General features: G+C 46.3%; 1 protein-coding gene across 1 annotated transcript in view; it reads right to left on the reverse strand.

The window, feature by feature from the left end:
* PPP2R2D (protein phosphatase 2 regulatory subunit Bdelta) overlaps positions 1-22,028 on the reverse strand; it is a 28,863-nt gene extending 6,835 nt beyond the window's left edge. The window contains exons 1-5 of the mRNA XM_086467468.1: positions 21,999-22,028; positions 21,543-21,635; positions 7,391-7,488; positions 4,084-4,249; positions 2,257-2,369 (exon numbers count right to left, since the gene is read on the reverse strand). Coding sequence (XP_086323594.1) covers positions 2,257-2,369; positions 4,084-4,249; positions 7,391-7,488; positions 21,543-21,635; positions 21,999-22,005 — 477 coding nt within the window. The 5' untranslated portion in view covers positions 22,006-22,028. The remainder of the gene's footprint in view (positions 1-2,256; positions 2,370-4,083; positions 4,250-7,390; positions 7,489-21,542; positions 21,636-21,998) is intronic.
* Between the last annotated feature and the right edge of the window lie 2,580 nt (positions 22,029-24,608).

Below are 24,608 nucleotides of genomic sequence, written 5' to 3' on the forward strand. Positions count from 1 at the left end.
CGCCGGCCAGAGGTGAACAGTTCAAGGTTGCCCCAGGACGTCGGGGCTGCTCCAGTGCACACAGTTCAACGCTGCCTTACATCATCCGAGCGAGAACAGAACTTGTGACAGTGTCCCAGATAATCTGCCTTCCCGGAACAAGAAGCCAATTAATCCAAGAGCTCTGTAATTGCTGTCACCGTGTTTGTATCTCACAGTCTGTTTACATCAAACTAATGATTAAAATTAACCCATTACTTTTTATCAGGCAATTTTCCTATCTCACCACACGAGTGTGCCCAGCCTGGTTGTGAAATGGAAGAAGCCTCCATGTGAATTACCAGGAACGCTGCTCAGAAATGCCGTGTCTCTCTGCAAAGGATGCAGCTCTGAAGTGCTGCTTCTCTTTACAAACCAACGGGGATTATACTGCTGCAACAGCACACGCAGACGAAGCCACGAAACCCCCAGGTACATACACTGTACATCCCTAAAACCTGATCCTTTTAACCCAGGGAGGGAACCCTAGGCAAGGTGTTTTCCCCTTCTGCCACCTGTGGCTCAGACTTGGTTCACTCCATCAGCTCTTCTTGTAAGACGTAGTGCCTGGCAAGGTCTGCAGCTCAGCCCCACCTCCCTTTCCCAGAAAAGCAGCAAATTTAGAAGAACAGCTCTCAAGAGAGAGGTTCTTGCTTTTTGTCGCTTCTTCCCATTCGGCTTGATGATTCCTACACACATCACAGCGTTCAAAGAAGGTGCTGACACGCTCCTCCAGGGACACAGCCAGTGCCCCGGGAAACCGTGAGGCCACACGCTGGACCCTCCGTGTCCCCAGACGGGCGGCCTCCTCCTGCATGAGGGCAAGGCCGCAGAACCCAAAACTTCACCTGTACCGCCTTCCAGCCACTGGGCTAAAGTATCGTATCATAATTCACTTCCTTGGTTTTAGATACTTTCCTAAGAATGGTCAATCAGATCTTGGCTCCCACGTGCTGAGTAGAAGGACACTTTCCGGAGCAAGCCGGTATCCTTTCCAAACACCACTATGCATTAGGCTCACGTACACCTAAAGCTTCAGTTCAATATTCAATTTAAGCAAAAGTGAGGCAAAAACCCCCAACAAAACCCCACAACTGTACAGTCCCTACAAGTTTCAGAGTGGCATTGGCTCTGAAAGTAGTGACAGCCTCACTTCAACTCCTATATATGCATAAAAACCCCAAGAAAAACCCCAAACCCGACATGATTTAACTTCTTGAGCTCCTGCTTTAAATGAGGCCAAGTCTGGAGCACTAACCCTACCGCTGCATCACCATGCACGTGGAAAAGCCCCAACGCTGTTCAAGCCTGCATTAGCTTTTCCAAATGCTCAGAACTTGCCTCTAACAAACCACCTTCCATTAATACCCAGCAGCCCGTTTACATTTTTGAGTTGGGTTCTCAGAAAAAAAGACTGAACAAGTTAAACATCAGCAATATGGAGGGGGGAAAAAACCAAAACAAAAAAGAATTATCAATACAATCAAAGCCAGATTCTTCCTAAATTCACGCTGGCACGAGCTTTAAGCCGAAGAGAAGGGCCCGACCTGGCAGCCTGACCGAGCAGCGCCGAGGGAGGACACCAAGGTTACCGGGCCCCTCCTGCCCTGCGGCACTGTCCTCGGCTGACCAGTGGTGCCCAGTACGAGAAGTTGGTGTGTTACGGGTCTCAAACAAGCGTGCTCCCTGTGCTCCTCTTCACGGTGCGCTGAGGCATTAGACTAGTTCAGGAACACAGCAGGAGGAGTCCCTGCTTTCCATGAACCGAGCAGAGAGCAGTACAGCCCCAGCCACAGATGCTCCAAAATGCTGTACTGTCAGGCTTGAGTAACAACATTTTGTTCTATTTTATTGCTGTCAATAAATCAACATATCTTCTTCTAATATCTGAATACACTTGGGTGGATGACTGCTGTCTCAAAAAAAAATTTTGATTTTAAAAAACATTTTAAATTTCAAATCCATTTTAAATATGCTAAGGTGTTCCAAGAGAAAACAAAACAACCGACAACGAACTATTGTGAAGGTAATAATAAAGTATTATAATCATGGAAGTTTCCCTCAGGTATTCCAGAGGAACCTTATTTAATAGTTATACATACAGCATCTCCGTGTTTTATAAGTGACCCTGACCAAAACATCATTTTTAATCTATGCATTTCAGTTGACAACTTTGGTAGCAAAGAGGTAGAGAAGTACATGCAAAAAGATATTTAAAGTCAAAGAGCAGAAACATACCCGTAGTGCTGTGATTCTGAAAGGATCCCTAAGTCTTCCATCTTCGTCTTTTAAATTATAACCTTCGGCTCTTTTATCCCTTTCACTTATTTTCCATAATTTAATAGTTTTATCTAAAACCAAAAATTCACATGCTTGAGAATGAATTAAATTCAAAATAAAATCACTAAATAATGGAGTCAGCAGAGCGGATATTATTTATCTATTTAGGTTTCCACTGCTTGCAACAGAAAGGACCCTGAGGGAGTCCTTTAAACACCAACGCCATACGGAGTACAGCCCTCCCTACGCACTCTGCAAGTGCTTTGCCTTCAGCCGTGCTGTTCAGCAGAACTGATACACGGCAAACACCACAAAGCACACCAGAGACGTGCACTTGGAGGGTGCGGGTGGGAAACACACAAGAACAGCAGCAAAACCACATCAGCGGAAAAGAAAAGACGGCTTGTGTTTTAATTCCAATGCCATGTTCCGTCTGAATAAAAGACAAGTTTCTGCCTTAACACCGGGCCCTGCGCCTGCCGTTCCCCAAACCGACCCTTCGCAAAGGAGGTTTCATACTCCAATTAACAAAATTCCCTAATAAGCCCTGTGGGACCATCTGAATTCTTGTTAACAGACAAACGCTAGGGAGAAACCCCAGCAAACCCAGGAATGACTTACATCACCCTAAGGAAACCCAAGCGAAGAGACGGCCGAAGGCAGCAAGTGAGAACAGGACTTGCCCCGTCCCTTTGGGGCCCCACGTCCACGGGCACGCACCTCCCAGCGCCCACCGGGGACAGCAAGCAGGGGTGCACCAAGAGGGAGATCCTTAGCTAACTGCAAACAAACCTCTCTGCCCCAAACTACCATCTACCTTTAAAGCATTTAAGATGACACCATGTAGAGACTGCTTCGAGTTCAGTGAGATCCTATCAAAGTAAGATTATTTTCATTTCAAAGGCCAGCAGACAGAAGTCGTTCCGGCTGTTAAAATCCCACCGAGCAGGCAGGACAGCAGCCCTCTCCCAGAGTCACTGACAAAGTACAGGCCAAAAGGGATCCAAACTGCTGGGAACAAGCGCATTCCTCTGACACGAGCGGCAGGTTTCTCCATGCACAGCTCGGCAGGTACATTTACAGCTTGCTCCACGATGCATCAAAGTGGAGCAGACCTAGTGCTCACACCTGTCGCCCCACTACCTCGGGACCACCACTAAAACACTGGCAGACACAAGAGAAACCAAGTGCGCAAAACTTGTCATTTCCAACCTGTCATTCTGGCGCTGCTTTCATGCATTCTAAGGCACAGGTGAGAATGGGACAAACACGCTCCTCCTAGAGCGCCTGCGGTCTTTCGGACAGCTGCTTTGCCAAGCACACGCCACCTCTTGGTACCGCAAAAGCAAAGAGAGCATTGTAACCACAGTGCTTCAATTCCAAATGTTTCTACTAAAAATTTATCTGGGAGCACAAAAACATTGAATTTCAAAACTGGGATGGATCAGGTCAAATTCAGACTTCTGCTACGGTTCAGCGCGCTGGGAACCTGTTTATCCCAACGCGCTGGAGCAGAGCATCGGGGTATGCCAAGCGGCAGCGTGGCCGGCACACGCACGGAACGCAGCTCCTGCCTACGCCCGCTCTGCCGCTGCTTCGTGGTTGTGACATTCGTGAATCAGCAACTTGCAGGGTATTACAATCAAAACACATTTTGCACGTCAGTTAGACAAGGCATTAAAACAACCCCAAATCCCTCCAGAAGAGAACGCGCAAGTGGATCACAGGTGAGACAATATTCAAACGACAGAAAAAGTTCTTTGTGCAAAAATGAAGCGTCCTTACCATTTGTAGACAGCAGGAAATGAGCAGCATTCTGTTGTGGTAACCACCTAATTTTATTAATTTTTTCCTCAATTTCTAGACTTTTCAAGTAGTCAAACTCAGGCTCGTGACTCTGAAAGGTGCTGTAAACATTATATTCTCCCCTAGAATGAGGACGGCTTTTATTCTGCAAGGAAACATAATATTTCTTGAGGCTGATGTTACTCAGTTCATTAGGAATTGTACATACAAATTAACGACTAAAATTGTCAACGATAAAGTAAACTTTTTACAACAGATCTTGATGAATTTTACATTTTTGCTCTATGACACTGTACCCAGTCTAGCACCAACACAGCGCCTTCCTTTTTAAAAGCACACCTTTACACGTACACACGCGTGCACTCACAGAGCACGGCAGGGCAAGGCACTGCAGAGGCACTTGCTGCCCGCGCCGGAGCGCCTGCCTTGGCCTGGCAGAGCTCGAGGTGACGGGACCTCTCCCAGGCGGTTCCAACAGAACCGGAGCTGGGAACTCAGCTGCGTCCTAGTTCCTACCCCACCAGCTCCACGTGATTCGTGTCTGCACTTCACCTCATCTCCATCCCCGTCCTTTTCCAAAACTTGTTCCTCTAGCCACCACAAAATGGCCATAATGCGGGGTTTTCAGACTAGGAAAGAAGTGTTAAAGGACACAGGACGTGGAGTCACTGCGTATGGTTTATAAAAAACACGATTGCACCAAGTCACCCTGCTGAAGGCACAGCGAGATCAAGGATGAGCATCAGATGTAGCTCCTCTTCTACTCGTTTTAAAACATGCTGCGTCCAGCAGTGCTACCAAGGCTGGTCATTCAGCTTTCCCAAGCTTTTCTATTATAAAAACTTGAAGGCTGGAGTCACCACATTTTCATCTGAGCCGTTCTACAGCGCTCATCGTGATGTACTAAAGACTGTCACAAACACACTAACAACTCCTGCCCTCACAGAACTAGAGGACCGCTTTGTATCACCCTCCTTTGGCAGATGCGGTAGCAAGGAACAGAGATCAAAGGCACAGGTATCCACGGATGTGCAGTATCAGCTTTGAGGCAACCCGTTACCAGGCTTCTCATGGAAGTTCATGTTAGATAGCGATTCCCGTTTGGAGAACAGCCCCACTTCTAGAGCTGCAGTGCCCAGAGCTTCTGCAGGAGTCCCCACCACACACTCCAACGGCTCAGCGGCACCCGCAGCCCCGCGGCCTCCCAGGCCAGCGCCAGGCTGCGAAGGCAACCTCTGCTCTGGCACTTCGTGCGCTTCCACGCCTGACCTGGCGCCTTCGATGGGGTGATTTCAGCCGGGGGTTTTCCTGCAATGTCTCACAGGTACAGAGTTTTACTTAATTCTGAGACTTTGTGTTGTTTTACTTCCTACTTGTCATTTACCTTCGAAGCATTTTGGACAGGATCCCCTCAGCCAACGCTATCCAGCACAGTTATCTGCACTGCTCACCTCGCCACCCGCATTCCGAGCGAGCTGCCTTCTCTGCGGTCCTGCTCTTTACTCGCACATTTGGTCGGAATAATCAGCTGCTCGAAACTGAAATAATGTCCTAGGAGTTCAGGGCATGATGCACAACATTTCAGCCCACCTTCCCAAAGTAACGTGTATGGGAAATTTTATAGCTATCCTAAGTTGTTAGTAACCTACTTAACCTGGTCTAAAATCCAAAGAAAACATTCCTTCTAAGACTTCATTAAGGTTCCAGAACTATATACTCATTTTAGGTTTCTCCCTCCACTCCAGAAATTCTGCAGTTTTACACACGACAAGAGAAACGACCCTTATGCCCAACTCTTCCCTACAGTTTGCATGTGCTCCCAAAAAGACAGCTGAATATTCCAGTGTGAATAGTCTGACCTCGTGGTTTGGGTTGTGGTTTGTTAGGTTTTTTTTTTTGTTGTTGTTGTTGTTGTTTTTTGTTGTCGTTTTCCCCCCCACTATGGGGAAATGACGTGACAGGCGGGTTTTGACTTGCAGAACAACTGAGCACGAACAGCTGAAAGCCAGCTGATAATAGTGCCACTCTAAACATGCACCAAGGAAGTCAGAGATCCAGAGCAGGTGGACATTTCTGACCTTGATCTCTCTGTGCCTTAGTTACCGCAGACTAAACGACAAAGGAGCTGTGAGCTGCCTAGGTGTAGCTGTATAGTATTTCAGCAACTTCTCAGCAATAGTATTTTCATTTCACTACCTCCCAAAATCCTCACAGTAAAACCTGTAAGTCACCTTTGGTAAAATGTTTTATAAATAGTATCACAGTGAGGATGAAATGCAAAATATTGGATGGCTGCTCGTTAGCTGTTCATTAACATCTGAACCACAAAAGGAAAGAAGTGGCATTCTGCTGAAAAAAAACAACCCAGAGCACCTAAAGATTAGTGTACTTCATGCACAAACAAGCTGAATTAAAATCCCACCGCGGGTTTTGGTATTTCTGATCCAGGAGAAGGCTCAAATTCTCATCAGCACTCCAAAGGAAAGGAGAAACATGCCCTTCGGGGCAGGGAAAAGGGTGAGAATTGCCAGGTGGGACACTGCATTTCAAAGAACACAATTCCAGGTTTCTCCCAGACACAACAAGGCGTGACAATTGTTTTTCAGCACTTTTCCAATACGCACCGTTGTTCTGGATACGAACAGCTCGGCGACGTGTCTGCACTGGTGAAGGGACAGCACGCGCTGCAGCACTATCACCCACCTGAACACCACTGCAGAGCGCCAGCTGAACAGCTGTGTGACTGCGGGCGGGAGAGCCTTCCTCCACTGCACTGAAAACGTTCAAGTGTTTCTGGAGAAGTAGCTGTTCCCACCCTTTGAATTCATAGGATCCCAAAACACACTGGATCCTTAATTCTTCCATTTTTGAACAACCTTGCCCTGTTGTCCTTGCAGCTTAACTTGCATCCTTTTTAATAAACTTTCCTTACCTTATGTTCAAAACCATTACAGTTTGTCTTGGATCAACCTGACCAAGCGTGAAGTGCAGGAGAAAGTCCAAAGGCAATTCTGCACGATGCTGAGCATCCTCAGTACACAGATCAAGAACTCACTTCTATTTTTGGGAGTGGTTTTTTTCTTTTTTTTTTTTTTTTTTTTTGAAAGGGGGGATGGGAACCACCACTGAAGTTCAGCACAAGGCAGACATTTAGAAATCTGGCTAACTTAGGGTTTTCTGAGAAAGCTACCCAACCACTCAAACCTCGCAGCATGAAAAGACGAAGTGAGACTGTGCAACCCAAGAACAGTGTAGTAACAGCGCTTTTGTTTTCCAAGTCACTGACCTCTTGTTCCCTTTGAAATATAACCACTCTGCCACCTTTGTCTCCTGTTGCAAGAAGATCACCAGAGTAATTAAATTCAACTGTTGAAATAATATCGGCTGTAAACAGAACAGAAATAAAAGAGCACTGTAATGTGTAAAGCAAATCAAGATGTTTCAAACACAAAGCAAAATTACATCTTGTGTTAATGCAACAACACAACTTTGCGATTTACATAATCAGTACCCAGAAATTAAGCCACGTTTTAAAGCCTAACAAAATTTTATTTACAATCTAAAACATTTCCTCATTTCTCAGTTTAAGCTTTTGAGGACCTTTAACCACACAGGAGAAGGCATGTCGTTTTAAGAACCCAAGCCATGTACTCCAGCTGTAGAGGGTAAATGCTGAGCCTGCCCAGGGCTTCCCAAAGCAGGAATCCCATCACAAGGGGTTCACAGGCGGTGTCGCCTCGGAGCAGCACCGCCGCTCGCACCGCCCCCGGCGAGGCTGCGCACGCCTGCCTTTCCCTGCAGCTGAGCACTCGCGCAGCGAGCTCAGGAACCCAAACCGGGCGTCCCCCCTCTGCCAAGGGCAGGGAAAGGAAAGAAAACTCTTCCAGTTGAGCTTCCCAAACTGCAGCTCTCTGCAGCAGCATCAGCCTGTGTGCAAGGGCGACTGCAGCTGGGGGAACGGGAGAGCAGAGGAGAAGACTGCAGGACCTCCAGTTTGAACGGACTGAAGTGCCCTTGGGACTGAACCTTGACAACCACCAGTATTTACTCACCACTGCACGCCACAATTAATCTTTGGAGGTGGCAATAAAGAACTAATTGTCATTAAACAATCTCTAACCAAGGAGCAGAGAGATAAGGGGCTATAAATGTCTGTCACAGGTTCTAGGCATATGGTAACAAAACCAACAAGCCACTCGGCATAAAACCGTAAGTAAACATCCATCCATACTGTTGCTCGCTAGCGATGCACGGGTTTCATTATAAAATCTGCAAGATTTGAAGTACGTGATACCGATTAGTTTCAGAGTTTGCAATTGCAGGCTAGATGAAAACTACTTCCCTGTATTGATTTTGATAGGCTATCTTTTAAATTCCTTCCAATAATGCCCCACTCTTATGAGGAAGGTGATTAGGAATCTAAGCAGTTTTTCCAATATATAATTCATATTTCATCTTTTATTAACAGATGTCCTTGAAACAGTTTTTTCCTAGTGTATAAAGATCATGATTTACCTTCTTTGATTAAAAAAAGTCTTTCTACAGATTATCCCATCCTTTGAAGCCGCATTACTAACCTGCTTCTGGCCACATCTGTGCCTGTACTCACCTTTCTTGGAAAGGCTATGGGAAGAACTGCGGTAAAGAACAGGGTGATGGCTAATCCTAAACCCTCAACAGACCCACAACGTTAGAACAAACCCCACACCCTCGGCGCACACTCTCCATACTGGAAACACCAGTCTTTCTGCAGTGGACCCACTTTCAGAAACGAACCATCTTGCTGGTTTCTAACCAGTCTCCCCAGCTCTCCCCAGCTCCGCTCACAGCGATGCTCACCCACCACCGCACCGCCCAGCGACAGCGCCCGCCGCCTCACAAGGACTCGAGTCACCAACCACACAGCTCTTCGCAAACCTCCCCCTTCATCATTATGGGCTTCTATTAGCACAGCACTGAGAGAATCTTAAGATATCTATATACACACATATACACACACGTCCTTAAATATCTATATTTTATTATGTATTTTATACACACAGATATATAAATAAGAGTGGTACAATGTGTGTTCAATCCAAAAATACAAACAGAAAAGCTATGTATTTCCAATTACCATAAAGATCCACTTGTCAAAGCCACACCTACACCCTGAGCACAGCAGTAAGATTTCACCAACCTCCAGCGTTAAAACAAGCAGCAAAATGCCCAAGTTTAAACACTCACAGGAGATGTGTCAGCTTGCACGGGAATGGGGCCTCTGTCCCTCCCCTGCCAGGCGAGGGAAGACTCAGATGACCGACACGCCGAACCCAGACCTGTCCTTCCCCCGCTGTAGCTAAGCGGGACTCGGGAGATGATGACAAACACTCAGAGGGCTACAAACAGACCAGTTTCCAGCTCGCTGACTTCCCAGTGAATCCCGTTCAGATTTCTCATCCCAAGCAAGTCAAAAGAACGCACAGGGAACCTTGCATGTAATTTTAACCATGTCTTAAACATACTTTCCATGACAGACAAGAAGAAACATGACAACCTGTAATGCTGACACACAGTTTCACTTCTCCAAAGCTTTCGCACCTCCCTGATGCAGTGTCTTGTACCTGCTTAGGTCCTCAGACAGACAGACAATCGTTACACACACAGAAAGCGTACGAGCTGGTCCGCGTAAGGCTTTTTTTTCCTGTGGAACTTTCTTCTTTCTTAAGGAAAAAAAAAAAAACAAACAAGGCCTTTTGTACCAACTTCTGCAACACAGGCATGTGGTAATTGTGAAAACGTGTTAAAGCAACTCGTTCTTCCTGCCTGACAGTCACTGGGAAAACAAGACGTACGAGAATTGAGATTCAACGTCAAAAAAAGAAATCTCTGTGTACGTGGCTAATATTGCTGGTGGGCTCTAACACTGATCAGCTGATTTCTTCCACAATTAGATGTCTGCTTTGTGCCTGATATGTGCCTAAACGGTGTGAATGTATGAACGATAAGCCATCACAAACGGCTGCCTGGCTGAGAGGTTCCACAGATACAAATACTGAGTATCGTGACATAAGCAAAGAACTTTGCACTAAAATGAGAAAGCCAGTGAACTAGCTGGAGATGCAATCTTTATTCAACTCTACTCCAAGACTGACAATAGTGCTAGAATTAAAAAAATCCCTACATTGCATTATCACTCAATTATACGCAATAAAAACCCCAGGTGTTTCAAGGGACACCACGGGGAAGCAGTAAACCAAGGAAAAAAAGAAACGAATCAATGAGGTAAGCAACCAGTGAAACGCTTGATAACTCGTACCGTACCACCACAGGAATCCGAAAGCCGTTCTAGCACGGATCGTTGTCGCCCTTCCAGACATCAGCAAACACCCTGGCAGACACCAATGACTCCTTAACACAGACAATTATTTCAAAGTCACAAAAATCACTTTTCCATTTAGTTTCAGAAAGAGAAAAAGATATTATTGATTTCTCCCAGGTACACCAAAGCATCTACTGAAATACTCGCTGAAAATCCACCCTGCACCATTTTTGCTTTAACACGCATGCAAAGTCAACGTCCTGTGCTGACAGAGCTGCTGCCGACCCGCAGCGCATCCAGCCCAACATAATCCCGGGCTCCTTCATGTTAAGAGCTGCGCAAACATGCCCAAACACCGACACCAGCCAAGTTCTGTGGTCTTAGACAAAGGGTACAGGGAGCAGAGGTAAAATGCCCACGCGGTGGAGAACGCCCCTCTGTCCCGTCCACTACCGACTGGAAAACGCAGCTTGACATCTTAAATCAGCTCTGCAATAGCACGTCACCAACACCTATGGCCAGCATGCTAGATGGAAATCGGGACGGGAAGGGGGCACACCAGGACAAAAATATAGCAGCTTTCTTCAAATAGTTTCCAAGTTAAAAAAAGTTAAAAAATCTGGGATATGATGAATCGACTTTTTTTTTTCTTAAGAGCACTATACTTTTTTTTATATAAAAGTATGAATTAAAACCAGTTTTCCTTACCGGCATGTTTAACTGAAGCACATCAATCCCCAAAATAATTCCATCCAGTATCCTCAGCACTATATTATCCCAAAGCAGGTAAAACAACAACAACAAAAAATTACTAGACTAGAGGTAAACCACAAAATTCCTTCCAAACCAATCACTCTGTGTTCTGCTCAACGTACTTCACTCATCTACATTTGCTCTGTATTTCCAAGTGAGTGTAAAACTTTTAGAAAAAACCCAAAGCAAGCCTTTGCAGGTTCTTGGTCACCACATTAACTTTGAATTTTTAAAGCTTTTTTTTATTATATGTCATATCTTTTTCTTATGTGTACAAGCCCCAGCCTTATTTCCCAGTGGAGTATTTCAGCCTTTTCTCCATACTAGCAAAACAACTCACAATGAAATGTACAAAAAGGTGAGGAAAGACAAACCATCATGATATTTGCTCATGCACAGCATCCTAATGCACTCTCCTCATACACAAGACACCTTTGTGATCACGACCTTCCAGAAACAGCGAGGTTTGTCCAACTTCCCCTCCATTTTTGTTCCGGTGTGGCTGGGAGTTTCAGTTCTGGAAGGAGACACGTAAACTTCCCTCCTGCGAACTGTGGAGAGCAGCAAGACCTGTGGCTTCACAATAAGGTATTAGTCTGGCACTATTTCTTTCCAGACATGAAAAATTAATGTTTAGCCTCACTTGTGGAAAGGAGTTCTAACTTAGTCACAGTCTACACGCAGAGCAGGAAACGCCTAGCTGTTTTCAAAGCTGGTATATTAAAAGAATTGCTGGCAATTAAATTGTGAGTCTGTAGAATGCCCACATTCAAAAGCACTAAGCACTTCCATGGGTAGTAAACACCCTCCCAATATATTAGGAGGCTACAAATATCCATCTTTATAATAACGTAGTGGAAAGCTCTCTTAGTGACTCAGGAGACTGTCCTGTAAACCAGACAGAAGTTTCAAAATTCAGTCTAAGTGCTCTGAGCCTTTCAGCATCGCTGCTGAATATGAATCTTCCTGTACCCCAAAACTCCTGTCACAATTCTGCTGAAGCTCTGTAACCTCCAAAGCCTACTGGGGGTGAAGGGGGATGGGATGACAGAGACCCGCATTTGTTTGGATTCTGAGATGACAGCAAGCTTACACCTGCAAACCAATTTAATCCCACAAAGAACTCATACCAGGTAGTTCTCACTGACACCGCTATCAATGTCTGGGCTCTGTTTAAGTAATGGAGAATGCAAAGAGATCCAGAACATCTAAATTAGATGCCTAAAATTAGCTACTGTGAACTTTTCCTCTCTCAGCTGGCTGCACGTTGCTACTTGGGTTAAAATCCACAAACCAAAACACCAGAATTACTTCATAGCTCAGCCAGCAGATTTAATGCAGCTGCAGCTCACGCTTCGGACTAACGCTAACTAGACACAAGCAGCATCAACTCCTCTCTCATTCTTCTGAGCTATTCCAAAGCCCTCTGTCAAAAGCCCACTCCTCAGCCATCTACTGAACGAGGACGTCAGTCACTGGTCTTGAACGCTCTATAAAAAGGGGCCGCTCCAACTTCTAGGGGATTTTAACTTAAAAGTTTTCCAAACAAGGTAATGGACAGCACACTGCTTCACATTCTGTACACTGAGAAAAAAAAAAAAAGCAGATCTGTCTCCCGTCCCTCCCATTGAAGAATATTTGTAACACACAGCACCTTTTTCCACGATCTGTCCCAGAGATGCAGCGAATGAAGGACTGCGGAGCTCTGCGAAGGGGCTCATGCTCTGAGGGGAAGTGACTGGATCTGGACCAAAGCCAGATGTCTGGCATGAAACGTCAGTAAGACTGCCTGTGGAAACCAAACATTTCTGTGCCTGTAATGAAGACCAAAGGTGACACACACCTTTTTCCCCCGAGACACACACGGTTACGCTACAGAGTTTTGCTCTACAGCTGGAGAAAGCTGTGGGAGACACTGTACGGTCCCCTACAGTTGATGGGAACGAAGCAGAGAGCGCAGGAGGGGATAAGGGCAGGTTACATGCTCCTACATCAGCTTGGGAATCAGAAGCTGGGATCTCCCTGTGACACTGTGCTGAATGGCAAGGCATGACACGAGAATGAACAGAACTCTCTTCTGCAACAGGCAGTGACAGGACACCATTCCGAGGTACGACCGGGGAAAACCATGACCACACAGAATGGCAAGGAACCATCATTTCAGGGTGACTAAGTGAAGACCTGAATAGAGTCAAACAAAAAACAAAATATAAAAGGAGCAAGTAAGATTAGCAAAAGGAAGGAAAAAAAAAAAAAGAAAAAAAAAAAAAAAGAGACACCCATTAGAGGGAACAGATTATCAAAGCGAATGAAGAAATTTAGAGGCTAGCATCTGCTAAACAGTAAATAGAGTCTCAGAATACCAGGTTGGAAGGGACCACAAGGATCATCTGATCCAACCTTTCTTGGGAAAAGAAACTGAAAACCAGAAAAAAAACATTTTAAAACCCAAACTCCTATTTAAGCAGATCAAGGGACAGACACACAGGGCCTTAGAGCTGCCTGCTACTGGATTCACAGCTGCAAGAGAACAATCCCCAGCCATCACCAGTGGTACCCGTCTGCATTAACGGCTTCTGGGGTGGGGAGAGGGGGGCGGCTGGTGCCAAGTTTGACAGCTCCTCAATCTGGAAGGCCGCAGCCATCACACCAGGGAGAGCAGAGCGGTGGCGGCAGGCGCTCTGCGTCCAGCCAGCCCCTACCCTCAGCCTCTGCGTGCTGGGGCAGGCCAGCACTATCAGAATTTCAGTTACTGCAGGTTTCGGACTTCAGCACTGATTTCCAGCCTTCAGCCTCTCCCTTCTCCTCACTTCTGTGCCTTTTGCTGGTTTGCTTCGGGTGCACGAGGAGTCTCCATACTATGGCTGCCAGAACAGTCCATTAAAGAGAGTGGTATACTACTCTGCAGGGAGGATGGACTAAGACTGGTATTGCTGTTAATGCTCTTAAAATATTTCCTAAAATATTATTTCTTAATTTAACAGTTGACAGAGGTCACATTTCTAGCTCTGAATTGCACTGAAAGGTGTGCTGAACTTCAAAGCTATCAATAATCACTTGACAATATACATACAAAATCACCTGTTTTTCAGAATATGCCACTTTATAGAGCCAATTTTTTATGATTTATTTGAAGAGTTAACAAAGAAGCGAGATGTATCAGAAGTCAGGAGAATAAACCAAAGGTAGTACGGTTTTGCTCAGACCAAATCTCTTCCACCTTACACTGCTCAGCACTCTGCCCACTCAAAGTATCCACCAGGTCTAGCAATTCTTTATGCCCCAATACTCAAACAACTTGCAAATGGCTTGAATTGCCTTGAAGTACCGGGCAGAGTTTAACTCAGCCCAATATAACTCTGCTTTTTGAACTGATTTAAACCACGGAAGAGACTGCAGGTCCACCAAGGGGATGATGAAGGGCACCCGTGCTGCTCCACCAGAAGCGCAGCGGCTCGGCCAGCACAGAACAGCTCGAGAGGCAGCAGAAGCTGGCTGAGGGCAGTGCTGCCGCCGGCAGGCCGTGGTGAGCTACCAACGAGAGCATTTCTCTCGGAAAGACTGCCAGCTCCTGTGTGTCCTGGACCCCGTCTGGAGCCAAGCCACTTGGCTTCTCCGAGGAGCAGGCGCGCAGGCCGTTCTGCTGGGAGTGCTGTAACAAACGGGGAGAAAAGCAGCAACGCAAGGTGCCAAACGGTTCCTCAGACCTGTTCCCAAGGCCAGGCTGCCCAGCAAACTCCCTCAAACCAAACACTTGTTCAGCTGATTTAACAATTACCTAAGAATTTGCATCTCATAAAAGATGAGTTAGTGCGATTCCCTCATTTATTTAAATTTGCATTTTCTTTTCAATAGAGCCAGTTGTAATTTGGTGCTGGAAGTCCTTTGAGTTATACTAGAAAACTCCTGCCCTCCCTGGCTTTAAAGCACGTGTAGTCGTCTAGATGTGTCAGTACAAAGAAAGGGTAAAGCTGCAGCCAGAAGAGAGAGTAGTAAAGCTGAAGTTCAGCAAGACAGAAATAAACATTACCTTCATGCTTGCCAAAGCTTGCCGTGCCTCCTCTTACAAGCAGTGAGACCTTATGGAGTCTATTTATAATATCCAGGACACAATCCAGTATTCTGTATGCAAATCTAGTGCCTCAGCATTATTTTTTTAACCTCTGGAATAGTAATTCCAATAAATATACTTCTAATAGGAGAGAGGTTAATTAATTCAGGTTATTCTGTTAGTTTTTTCTAAGTAGTTAATTGTCATGCTTTTTGTTGTACTTTTATTAGGAGTTAATGAATCTTACTGTGAGGGGCAAATACAATTTTTCCTCCAGTTGCAGCTTTCACACCTTCCTGTCTTTTTTTTAAAAAATAATTAAAGTGAGTTTTGTCATTTTTGATTAAGCTTTCCCCCCCCGATGTTAAAATGCTCCACAAACGGCACAGAGCGCGCGTGGGAACCGCACCAAACGTTTCCTGGGTCAATAGGCAGCACAACCTGCTGTCGTCACAGCCTGCCGCTCTGGAGCGAGACGAATGGCAGCGGCTCCCGCTGCCCAGATTACCAGCGCAGCGGTAAAGACTTGCACTGATTCCTGCATTCCCACTACTCACCATGTTTTATTTTGCATTCCCACCTTACAGCTCCACAACAGATACTCCTTGCTTACAACTGAATGACAAACAGTTTGGGTAAGCTAGGCATTCCTGCAGCTTCCCATGTTAATCAAAGTACCATCCAGCTACACCCCGTAATTTGTCTTCTCTTGTAGCCCAGTGGTTGCTTAGTCTTTTAAAGGATTTTCTTATCTGTTCCGTAATATTCCATTTGCCATCTTTCACTGCTATTGAGTTTCCCCTCAATGCCCATAAACCTACACCTCTGTAGTTCTCCAACAAGACTGTCCTAACTTTATTTTATGTATCTATCTAAGTCAGTAAAAAGATGCTAGATACAAAGGCTTTGGGTGAACTCCAGCAGTGAAATAAGGCATTTCTGAACCACTTCTGCCTGCCCTCAAGGTCTCCACCTAGGCTGTCAATGTCCTAATTCCCTTTACAAAGAAGATAGAGATCATTTTCACAGTTCTCAGCGTACTAAACACTTTTGTATTTATATTGATATTTCTCCTCCTGCCCCTGGAGTTCGACTAACCCACCATGTGCACATACCAGAAGAAAAAAAAAAGAACCAAAATCTGACATCATGGTAAAGACTCCACATTTAGATGCACAGCATGTTAGCTGCCAGGACAGGTTCTCTCCTCCACAGAAAACTGGGAAGACATCACTTGACTTGACCACTGTTACGAAGCCTGAAGACCACCTGCAGCTTTCTTCTTCTTTTTTTTCTTCTGTGCTTCCTCACTATGAGGAGTCATCCTCTAACGATCATATGAGAGAGAGAAACTTCCCAAAGTTCACTAGCACCGCATTTCTCACACACAACACCTTGTCATAATAGTCTCCAGAGTTATTATACTCAAGATATGTAAGATAGTGCCAGTGGCGTAACACCCTGGGTTTTTGTTGTCTGACAGAACTGGAACTCAAGAGAACACTTATTATTAAATACTGCTGGCTGAGAACAACATTTTTAGGTAATAGCGTGCTGTGGAACAAAGGGTGAAGGCAAGTTCTTGGTGCATGGGCTGTACGAAGACTCGAGTTTAAAGTGGCCTACCTGAAAGATTAAGACTACTTTCTCCAACAGGAAACTAACATATACCATGTGCTCAGGTCAAAACTGTTTGCAAAATACTATTTCTGCCCACATTTAAAAACCACCCAAACACTTCCCGAAGCCAACACTATGTCATCACAGGTATCATGCAGAACACCCGACACAACACACACAGAGCTGGGCAGCTCAAGGAAACTTTGAAGGTCTTTGGTCCCTACAAGAAATGGTGGTTCTTCAGGGTATTCCCAGCAGCCCTTTGGCAGGTGGAGATGTGGTGAACTACCAACGGACCAAGGCGCAAGCACACTACTACAGATCACCACAGACCAGGGGTAAGTACTTCAGGGAGGGCAAAAGAGCAGGCAGCTGAAGTCTGGATGATGGCAAAACACAGTTTTTCAAGGAAAAAAAAAAAAAGAAAACAAAACATAGCTTAAAAACCCACCTTCTGTCCCATTCCAGTGGTGACATCTTCAGGGATAACCAATTATTTATGATGAAAGGGAACAATACATGGCTTAATAATAGTCAATATTACTGCATTTTCCAGTCCTTACAGAAAAAAAATAATCTTAAAGATATGCAACCAATTCTGCCATGTCTTACAGGCAATTTTAACCAGATGTCCAATAGCTGCATCTCTTTTGGAATATTGTTTTAAAGTCTGAAATCAGGCCAGAATTTGCTTTAAAAACAGTGTGAACAGGCCACCTAAATTCCTGAACAATACAGGAGAACATCTTTAAACCACTGACTTGTAAAGACAATTTAACATCAAGAGTGTTTTTAAACCACTTGTATCATCCAATATATTTTCATTAGATCGCAGTTTTCTTCTCTGAGGTGGGCTTACCCAGCACTGCGACAAGCTTTAAAAGGAGCAGTACAGAACTCGCTGAACTGATGATAAGAAGGCATCTTTTAGTTTATCAGTGCTGGCAATACCAATTACTATTTAGAGAATTAAAAAAGCCCAGTACTTTTCTTCGATCTTTAAACAGAGATACAAAATTTCTTAACAAGTCGAAAATCCCATACAATTATTCTGAAAATCCACGACAGCTTTTCTGAAGAACCAACGTTCTGTTCACGTGCAATCCCTTACAGCGGTTCATCCCCAAGTCAGCACGCGGGAGCCTCCAAGGAGCTCTCGTCCGCGGCGAAAGGGCGCCATGCCCAGCGCGTCGGCGCACGCCCAGGCTTTAGGCTCAGCTGTTCAGAAGAGGGTTCGAACACGGCCCTTACACCAGGCTATGGCTCTGGCTGAGGATGCTGAGAGGAAAGCAGTCCCTGCCCCGTTCAGCGCCCTAACCGCACCCTGAGGCTGCCCGTATCTAACCCATCTAACCAGGAGGCCTCCCTAACCAGTGCCCAACTCACACAGCGCTCCGGGAAGGGAACGGCCCATCCCAGTCCAAATCCACAGCGGCTGCTTTGAAAAACCAAAGAAATCCCAGTGCCAGCACTGGGAAACCCACGATCTCCGCAGCATGCAGGGTCACGTGCTGGCAAGGATCGGCCGCTCTTCCCAGGACTTCCAACTTGTCACAAGGACCAGTCAGTCAGGAAGACTTACAGCACCCACTCTCTCTACATATGTATATAAAAAAGTAGTGTATTCTGTTAATTACATCCAGAAGTGGCCATGGATTATATGCAGAACATCTGGCCCCAGGGAATTTGAGCATACCTGCATATTACCTAATAAACTGGTTTATACTTTGCTTGCCAAAAGACCCTAAACCAGAAGGTTTTGAACATGGAAAACAAATTAAACACTGAAATCAGAAAACTGATTAGGTCTCAGGCAGCATTACAAAAAAAAAACCCCCAAAAGCCAAAAAAAAAGCACCTGTATTCAGAAAGGCACTTTCTACAAAAAAGGTAATCCAAGAATAACCACTTTCACAGGCAATCAGTATGGTTTTTGTAGTGACATGATTTTACACCACCAAGAAAATTACAACACAATTTTAAATCATCTTTTTTTTTTTTTTTTTTTAAATTAAGCTTGTTGCCATCCTCAACACCAATTCTCCCACTCAATATCTGCTTTATCCTCTGATCCTCCTCCTTGAACCAATTAAATTAAATCCAGTTAAACTTTTCCGCTTTAGAAAACTCTGTATTTCAATAACTGGTGTATTTTCCCAATCTTTTTGAAATGGCCAGATGGGCCATATAAACACCGCTCCTCTGCGCATTCAAACCCAGCGCTGTACAGATTTCTGAGACTACTCACTGAAGAAAGCGGATACACAGAAAAGACAAAAAGGCGACAAAGTGATTTTCCGTATTATTGGCCTAGTGAGAGAAAACCCTGGGAAGGGAGATGGCAGCTGCAAACCTAACTACAGCAATTTGTCCCAGCCACATTAGTATTAAGGCAATGCACCTGCGAAACAGCTACTGACTATAAAACACACCCTAGAGTTGCACTTCAAAAAGAAGCGACTTTCTGGTTACGCTGCCTGACTATCAGGCTTCGTAATCCGAACGGCTGAGCGAACCGTCTGCAAGGACGTTTAGCAAAAAGTCGGCATTTAAATACGTTTGACAGCTACTTTGTGTTGTCAGTTTCAGATTTCCTCTAGAGAGAAAAAAAAAAAGAGGAAACTTATTTTTCACAGAACAGAAAAGAGAAAAAAAAAAAATTTACAGAAGTAGCAAGTTTTCATTATCACAAAAACTTCCATGAAATGCACAGGGCAGTATTTGCAGCACGGCTCCTTCCAGGCAACAGTTGCCCACCGAGTAAGTTTACATGTGCAATCTGGTAAAAGATGTTTTAAAAAACAACTGGGGCAAAAGTCTACCAATGTAATTGCACTCTTACTGCATGCTGCTGAACCAAATTCAGGCAATTATTAGTAAATAAGTGGTCTATTTTCTTTATTTAATTCCAATTTAAAGGCAAAGAATAACGGGGCACGGGTAAGCCCATAAGCCAAAAGACAACGAGTCACAAAACCTGTAAGTAGCTCTCGTGTTTCAGCAGGAAAATGGAACTCTAGTAACCAATTCTGCAAAACCAGGTGCGGAATGACTACTTCTATCAACTGCCCTATGAAGAAAATGGACTTCCTCATATGTCGTAGCATCACACACAAGTCCTTACTCCAGGAATAGTCACATTCATGAGGTGTATCTGGGAAAATCCAAGGGTAAAACTGTTGAGCACTACCATTGATACTTCCCCTTACCACTCCTTGTTACTCAAAACAGAGAGCTCTCCCCTTTCTAACCGAAGAGCTCTGCCTCGGTGATGTGTCCCATCAGTAATGTAAGTTCCTCTTCGAACCGTCCTGTTAGGCGCTTAAATAACTGACTGCGTTTAGGACATACTGGTGTTTCAAAAACGAGAAGCTTTCCAGCTCTACGCAGCTTCATGTTGCTCAGTAATTGCCTGGGAAGCAAGGTGCTCAGAGAAGTATATTTTTTGCAACATGGAGAACTGACTTTTTGTCACATAGATGATAGATCCTAAGAAAAAAAAAAAAGGACCATTTGGGAAACTCATAAAAGCCACTTAAATACATCTTCGTAAGAATTCTGGGAACTTCAGAACAATAGCACAAGTTACAAAATAATTTGGTGGGGAAAAAAAAAAAAAGGAAGAAAACAACTGAGCCCGAGTAGTAGGTTCTCGAGCAGTTTCCCAGTCTACTGCCCATAGCTATTATTTTAAATGGAATGCCAAACAAGTGGCATGAAAATGAAAACATTGTCAGCATAATTTCCCAGTAGTAGACAGTAAGGAAAAATATTTACTGCATCCAGTAAAATAAAATCCAAAACCCAAGGCGGCCACACACTGGCACTGCAAGTTATTTCACTTGATACAGTAAATACAGCTATTTCAGTTAATGCAGTAAAAATCGAATAAACAGCACAGAATTCCATTTCACACACATACTTCGCACCCTTTCCTAAACAGCACTGCCAGTCTGAACAGCTTGAACACAGAAAATTTAGGGGAAAAAAGAACTTTCCCATCAAAGTCGAGCAAAACTTAACATTGTTTCTACATACTACAGAGAAATGCTTTTTCCAATTAAAACATTTATTATTTTCTGCTCATTCCACAACATGCTATGGTTAGAAAGTTTCAGAGAAACATCAAGGCGTGCCCACTTGCCCTACTTAAATATCCCTATTTATAGCTTCCAAATGTTAACAAGTAGGACCAAAATCTCTTCACAGCTGCAGGAAGCCTTTAAACTCTACTTTTTAAATTAAGCACAAGTGACAGACCTGCATGCTCTCTCTGTCGCTCTCTTTGCAGAGTGAAACTCGACAAGCCTGACATACTCCATTCGTGGGGTTGTTCCCCCCCCGTGTTTTTTGTCGCTGTCATTACCTTTTCTCCCTAGTGATTAGAATTAAAAACAGGAGGAAGCCACCGTGCCTTCTCTGCTATGCTCTCCCGAAAAAAAAACCCCACCAAAACCCCAGGCACATCGCACTGGAAGCACAGGCGCTAGCTTAGTCATCGCAACACACGCCCCATCCTCGGAGCCTCGGGCAGGGACTGGGGAGATGCTGCAGCTCCGCCGTTCCCAGCCTCGGCTCCTTCCGCGCGGGCGTGACACAGATGCTGAGAGAGGAAAAAATAAAGGTGCTGCTGCTCCGGCCGAGAGGGAGCCTGGGGCACAGCAGAGGCTGCTCCGCCGCGGGCCGCCGCGGCCCGGCCCTCCCTCCCCTTACCTTCCGCCACGTCCTCGTCGATAGCCCCCTTCACCTGGGAGAAGCACCACTGGAAGTCGTTGCTGCCGCCGCCGCCTCCGCCTCCTGCCACCCCTGAAGAGGGAAGAGAGGGCGGTGAGGGGAAGGGGGCCCGCGGAGCCCACGCTGATCTCTCGGCTCCCGCTGCCCCCGGCCCAGCCCCTTCTCCAGCGGGGCCCGCTCCGCCGCCCCACGGCCCGGCGCAGGCCAGGCCACACCGCCTCGGCCCCACGCCGCGGCTTGGCCCCGCGCCCCACGGGGCAGCCCCGCTCCCCACAGTCCCCCGCCACCGCCGGCGGGGCGCTGCCCGCCCGCCACCCGGACCCGCTCGGCGCGGCGCGGTGCGGCCCTGCCTGCCGCGCCGGCTCCCTCGGCGCCCTCCGGCCGGCGGGCGAGGCGGAGCCGGAGCCGTGGCGGAGCCGGCCCGCGGGACCTCACCTGCCATGTCGCACGGTGCCGGTGAGGCGGGGGCGGGGGGGCCGCGGGGGGAGGAGGCGCCGGCCGGGAGCGGGTCGCAGCAGCAACCGCCGCCGCCGCACGGAGCTGCCGCCGCGGGAGGTTTCGGGGTTTCAAAATGGCGCCCATTGCCGGTCGGCCTGATCCGGTGACGTCATCGCCCCGGCTCCCCTCAGGGAGGGGGCGAGCGCGGGTGGCGGGGCCGGGCCGGGGGAGCGGCGGCCCCCGGGCTTAGGGAGGGCCCCCCCCGGCGGGGCGTGCAGGCGGGCCGGCGCTCGCAGGGGAGGCGGCGGTGGAGGAGGAGGCGGCAGAGGAGGAGGAGGAGGAGGTGGAGGTGGTCCGCGGCGCGGAGGCGCTTCCCAGGCGGCAGCAGGCAGGCGGGGAGCGGGGGGCTCCGACCGCCGACCGACGCGCCTCTGCGCTGAGGGGCGCGGCGGGCTGGAGCTGCCAGCGCGGCCTCGGCCCCGGTCGGGGACAGCTGTGAAATAACCTCGTTGAGACGCCTTCTGATTGGTTTTTACGTGGTTTTTTTTTTTTTTTTTTTTTTTTTTTTTTTTTCCCCCTTGGATGTTGGATTGTGATGCTGCTTAAAAAGATGAACGTGCTTCTGGCTTCTTGGCTCTTTCAGCGAGTGCCAGAGCCGGGGGCAGTGTAAGGGTCACCGGCCGAGGAGAGGGGAGCTGGCCTGGCCTGGCCTGGCCTGGCCTGGCCTCCTGTGGGGCTCACGGAGGGTCAGGGCTCGCCTGGGAGCAGCACAGGGACCAGAAGCGTGTGAGGGACAGTCCCGTTCGGGCCGGCAGCCCCTGGGTCTGTCCCCTGCCCGGGTGTTTGAAGCCCAGGTGGTGACAGAGCTGTAACGGTGTGGGGAGATCAGCTGGTGTCCCCAGACTGGGTGTTGTGATGGTGTGGGGAGATCCGCCGGTGTCCCCAAAAGGGGTGTCATTGCACGCACCTGGCTCCTGAGAGAGTCTGCGCCCCAGCGCTGGGGCAGCACCCCGTCCTGGGTCTGTGCCGGGAGCGCTGCGAAGATGCACGCTCCGGCTCGTAAGCTGTGGATATTACTGACGCTCTGTTTAGTTTTGGCTTCTTACGCTGGTTGCTTTTTTTCTGAATCAGCATAGATTCTGAAAGCTGGGAAGATGCAGTTTTTGCCCCTGAATCCCAAAGAGCAGAAAGAAATCAAAATTAGTTTTGTTTTTCCAAAGATCATACATCAGTATATTTTTGAACTGTAAGTCCCTCAGAAAGCGGTGTAACATAAACTTTAAAGCCCTCATGGCTTCTAGAGAAGTGCTTAAAAAGAAAGTGGGTCTGTGTTGTTTGTTGTATCTTAAAATGTTAGGTGTGTTTTCTAAATCACGTTGGTGGTGGGAAATGCAAGCAAAGTTGTTGATGAATGGAGACTTGGTTAGCTGTGATCTTGAATGCAAATGACCAAAGAAATACATCCTCTTCCTTACGGAGCAAGAGACTTGTTAGTGATAAATAGCACTAAATGCAGTGCTCTGCAGCGAGTCTTCCTCTCTTGTCGAACTGAAGCTCGCCTATAGATGCCTTGGGATCTTTCTGCAGAAGGACTTCAGTCTGACACTTGCCTGAGTGCAGTCAGGTTCCTCTCAGAGGGCATTTCTGCGCTGGGCTTGCAGACTCTTGATACCTTGGTATGGAAATGCGCTTGACTTAAGATTTCTTTATTTAATTTCTTGGTATGGTGTCTGTGTCTGTTTATGAAGTCGTTACTTGATTTGTGTTGTTTATTCCTTATGCAGTGTGTTACGTATTTAAGAATGTAAATGAAATTACTTTGAGATTAGTCTTTTGGATATGTCTCCTTTGTAGGTATAGGAAAGTAATCTTTTAAGGCAAGTGGGTATTAGTTATATTTTATTTGTTATCTAGTCTCTGCTCTTCAGAGAGAACTTGTGGAGCAAGTTCTGTGCTTAGCAAATCTCCTACTTGTCTGTTGAAAGCTGTCCATTTTATTTCTTGATTGACTTGCACGTTCAGCCCGTAGTCATTAGCCAGCCATATCCATCCATAAAATTAATGTTACATGTGTGTCGTAATTTCATGGATACCTGAAAGTCCTGTATTGAAAAATAGAAGAGTATTTCACTAATGGAAATCCAAATGGTATTCGTTTTATTTTTAAAGGAACTCAGGCTTGAAGTTTTTGTTTCTGAAGGGTTTTTTATCGCTTTGTATTAGCAACAGAAACATTTAAATAATAAAATTAAGTTTATGCATGCTATGAGCAGAATAGGCATAGCTCAGCTGCAGACTGGGCCTTGTGCCTTGAAACCGTGTGGCAGCTTGAAGTAAACGCTGGCTTCGTTCCGTTACTGAACCGAGAGGGGAGGTTTTATGTCACGCTGTTGGCCCCAGTCTGCTTAAATCTCGATGACAGCTGCTGGTCGTGAACCAGGACCTGAGCTTCGAGGAACTTTTTAACAAGAAACAGCAATTTAAAAGTTAAATAAAAAATCAGCGGAAACTCGGTATTCTTACCAGCTGTTTTGCATGTGTCACATTGCCGTGCTGGTGAGCTGTACGTGTAACGGTCACGTTTTAAAAATAAATCAAACCGTCGGC

The sequence above is a fragment of the Leptosomus discolor genome, chromosome 6 (genome assembly GCF_034619465.1).
Source record: "Leptosomus discolor isolate bLepDis1 chromosome 6, bLepDis1.hap2, whole genome shotgun sequence".
Taxonomy (NCBI): Eukaryota; Metazoa; Chordata; class Aves; order Leptosomiformes; family Leptosomidae; genus Leptosomus; species Leptosomus discolor.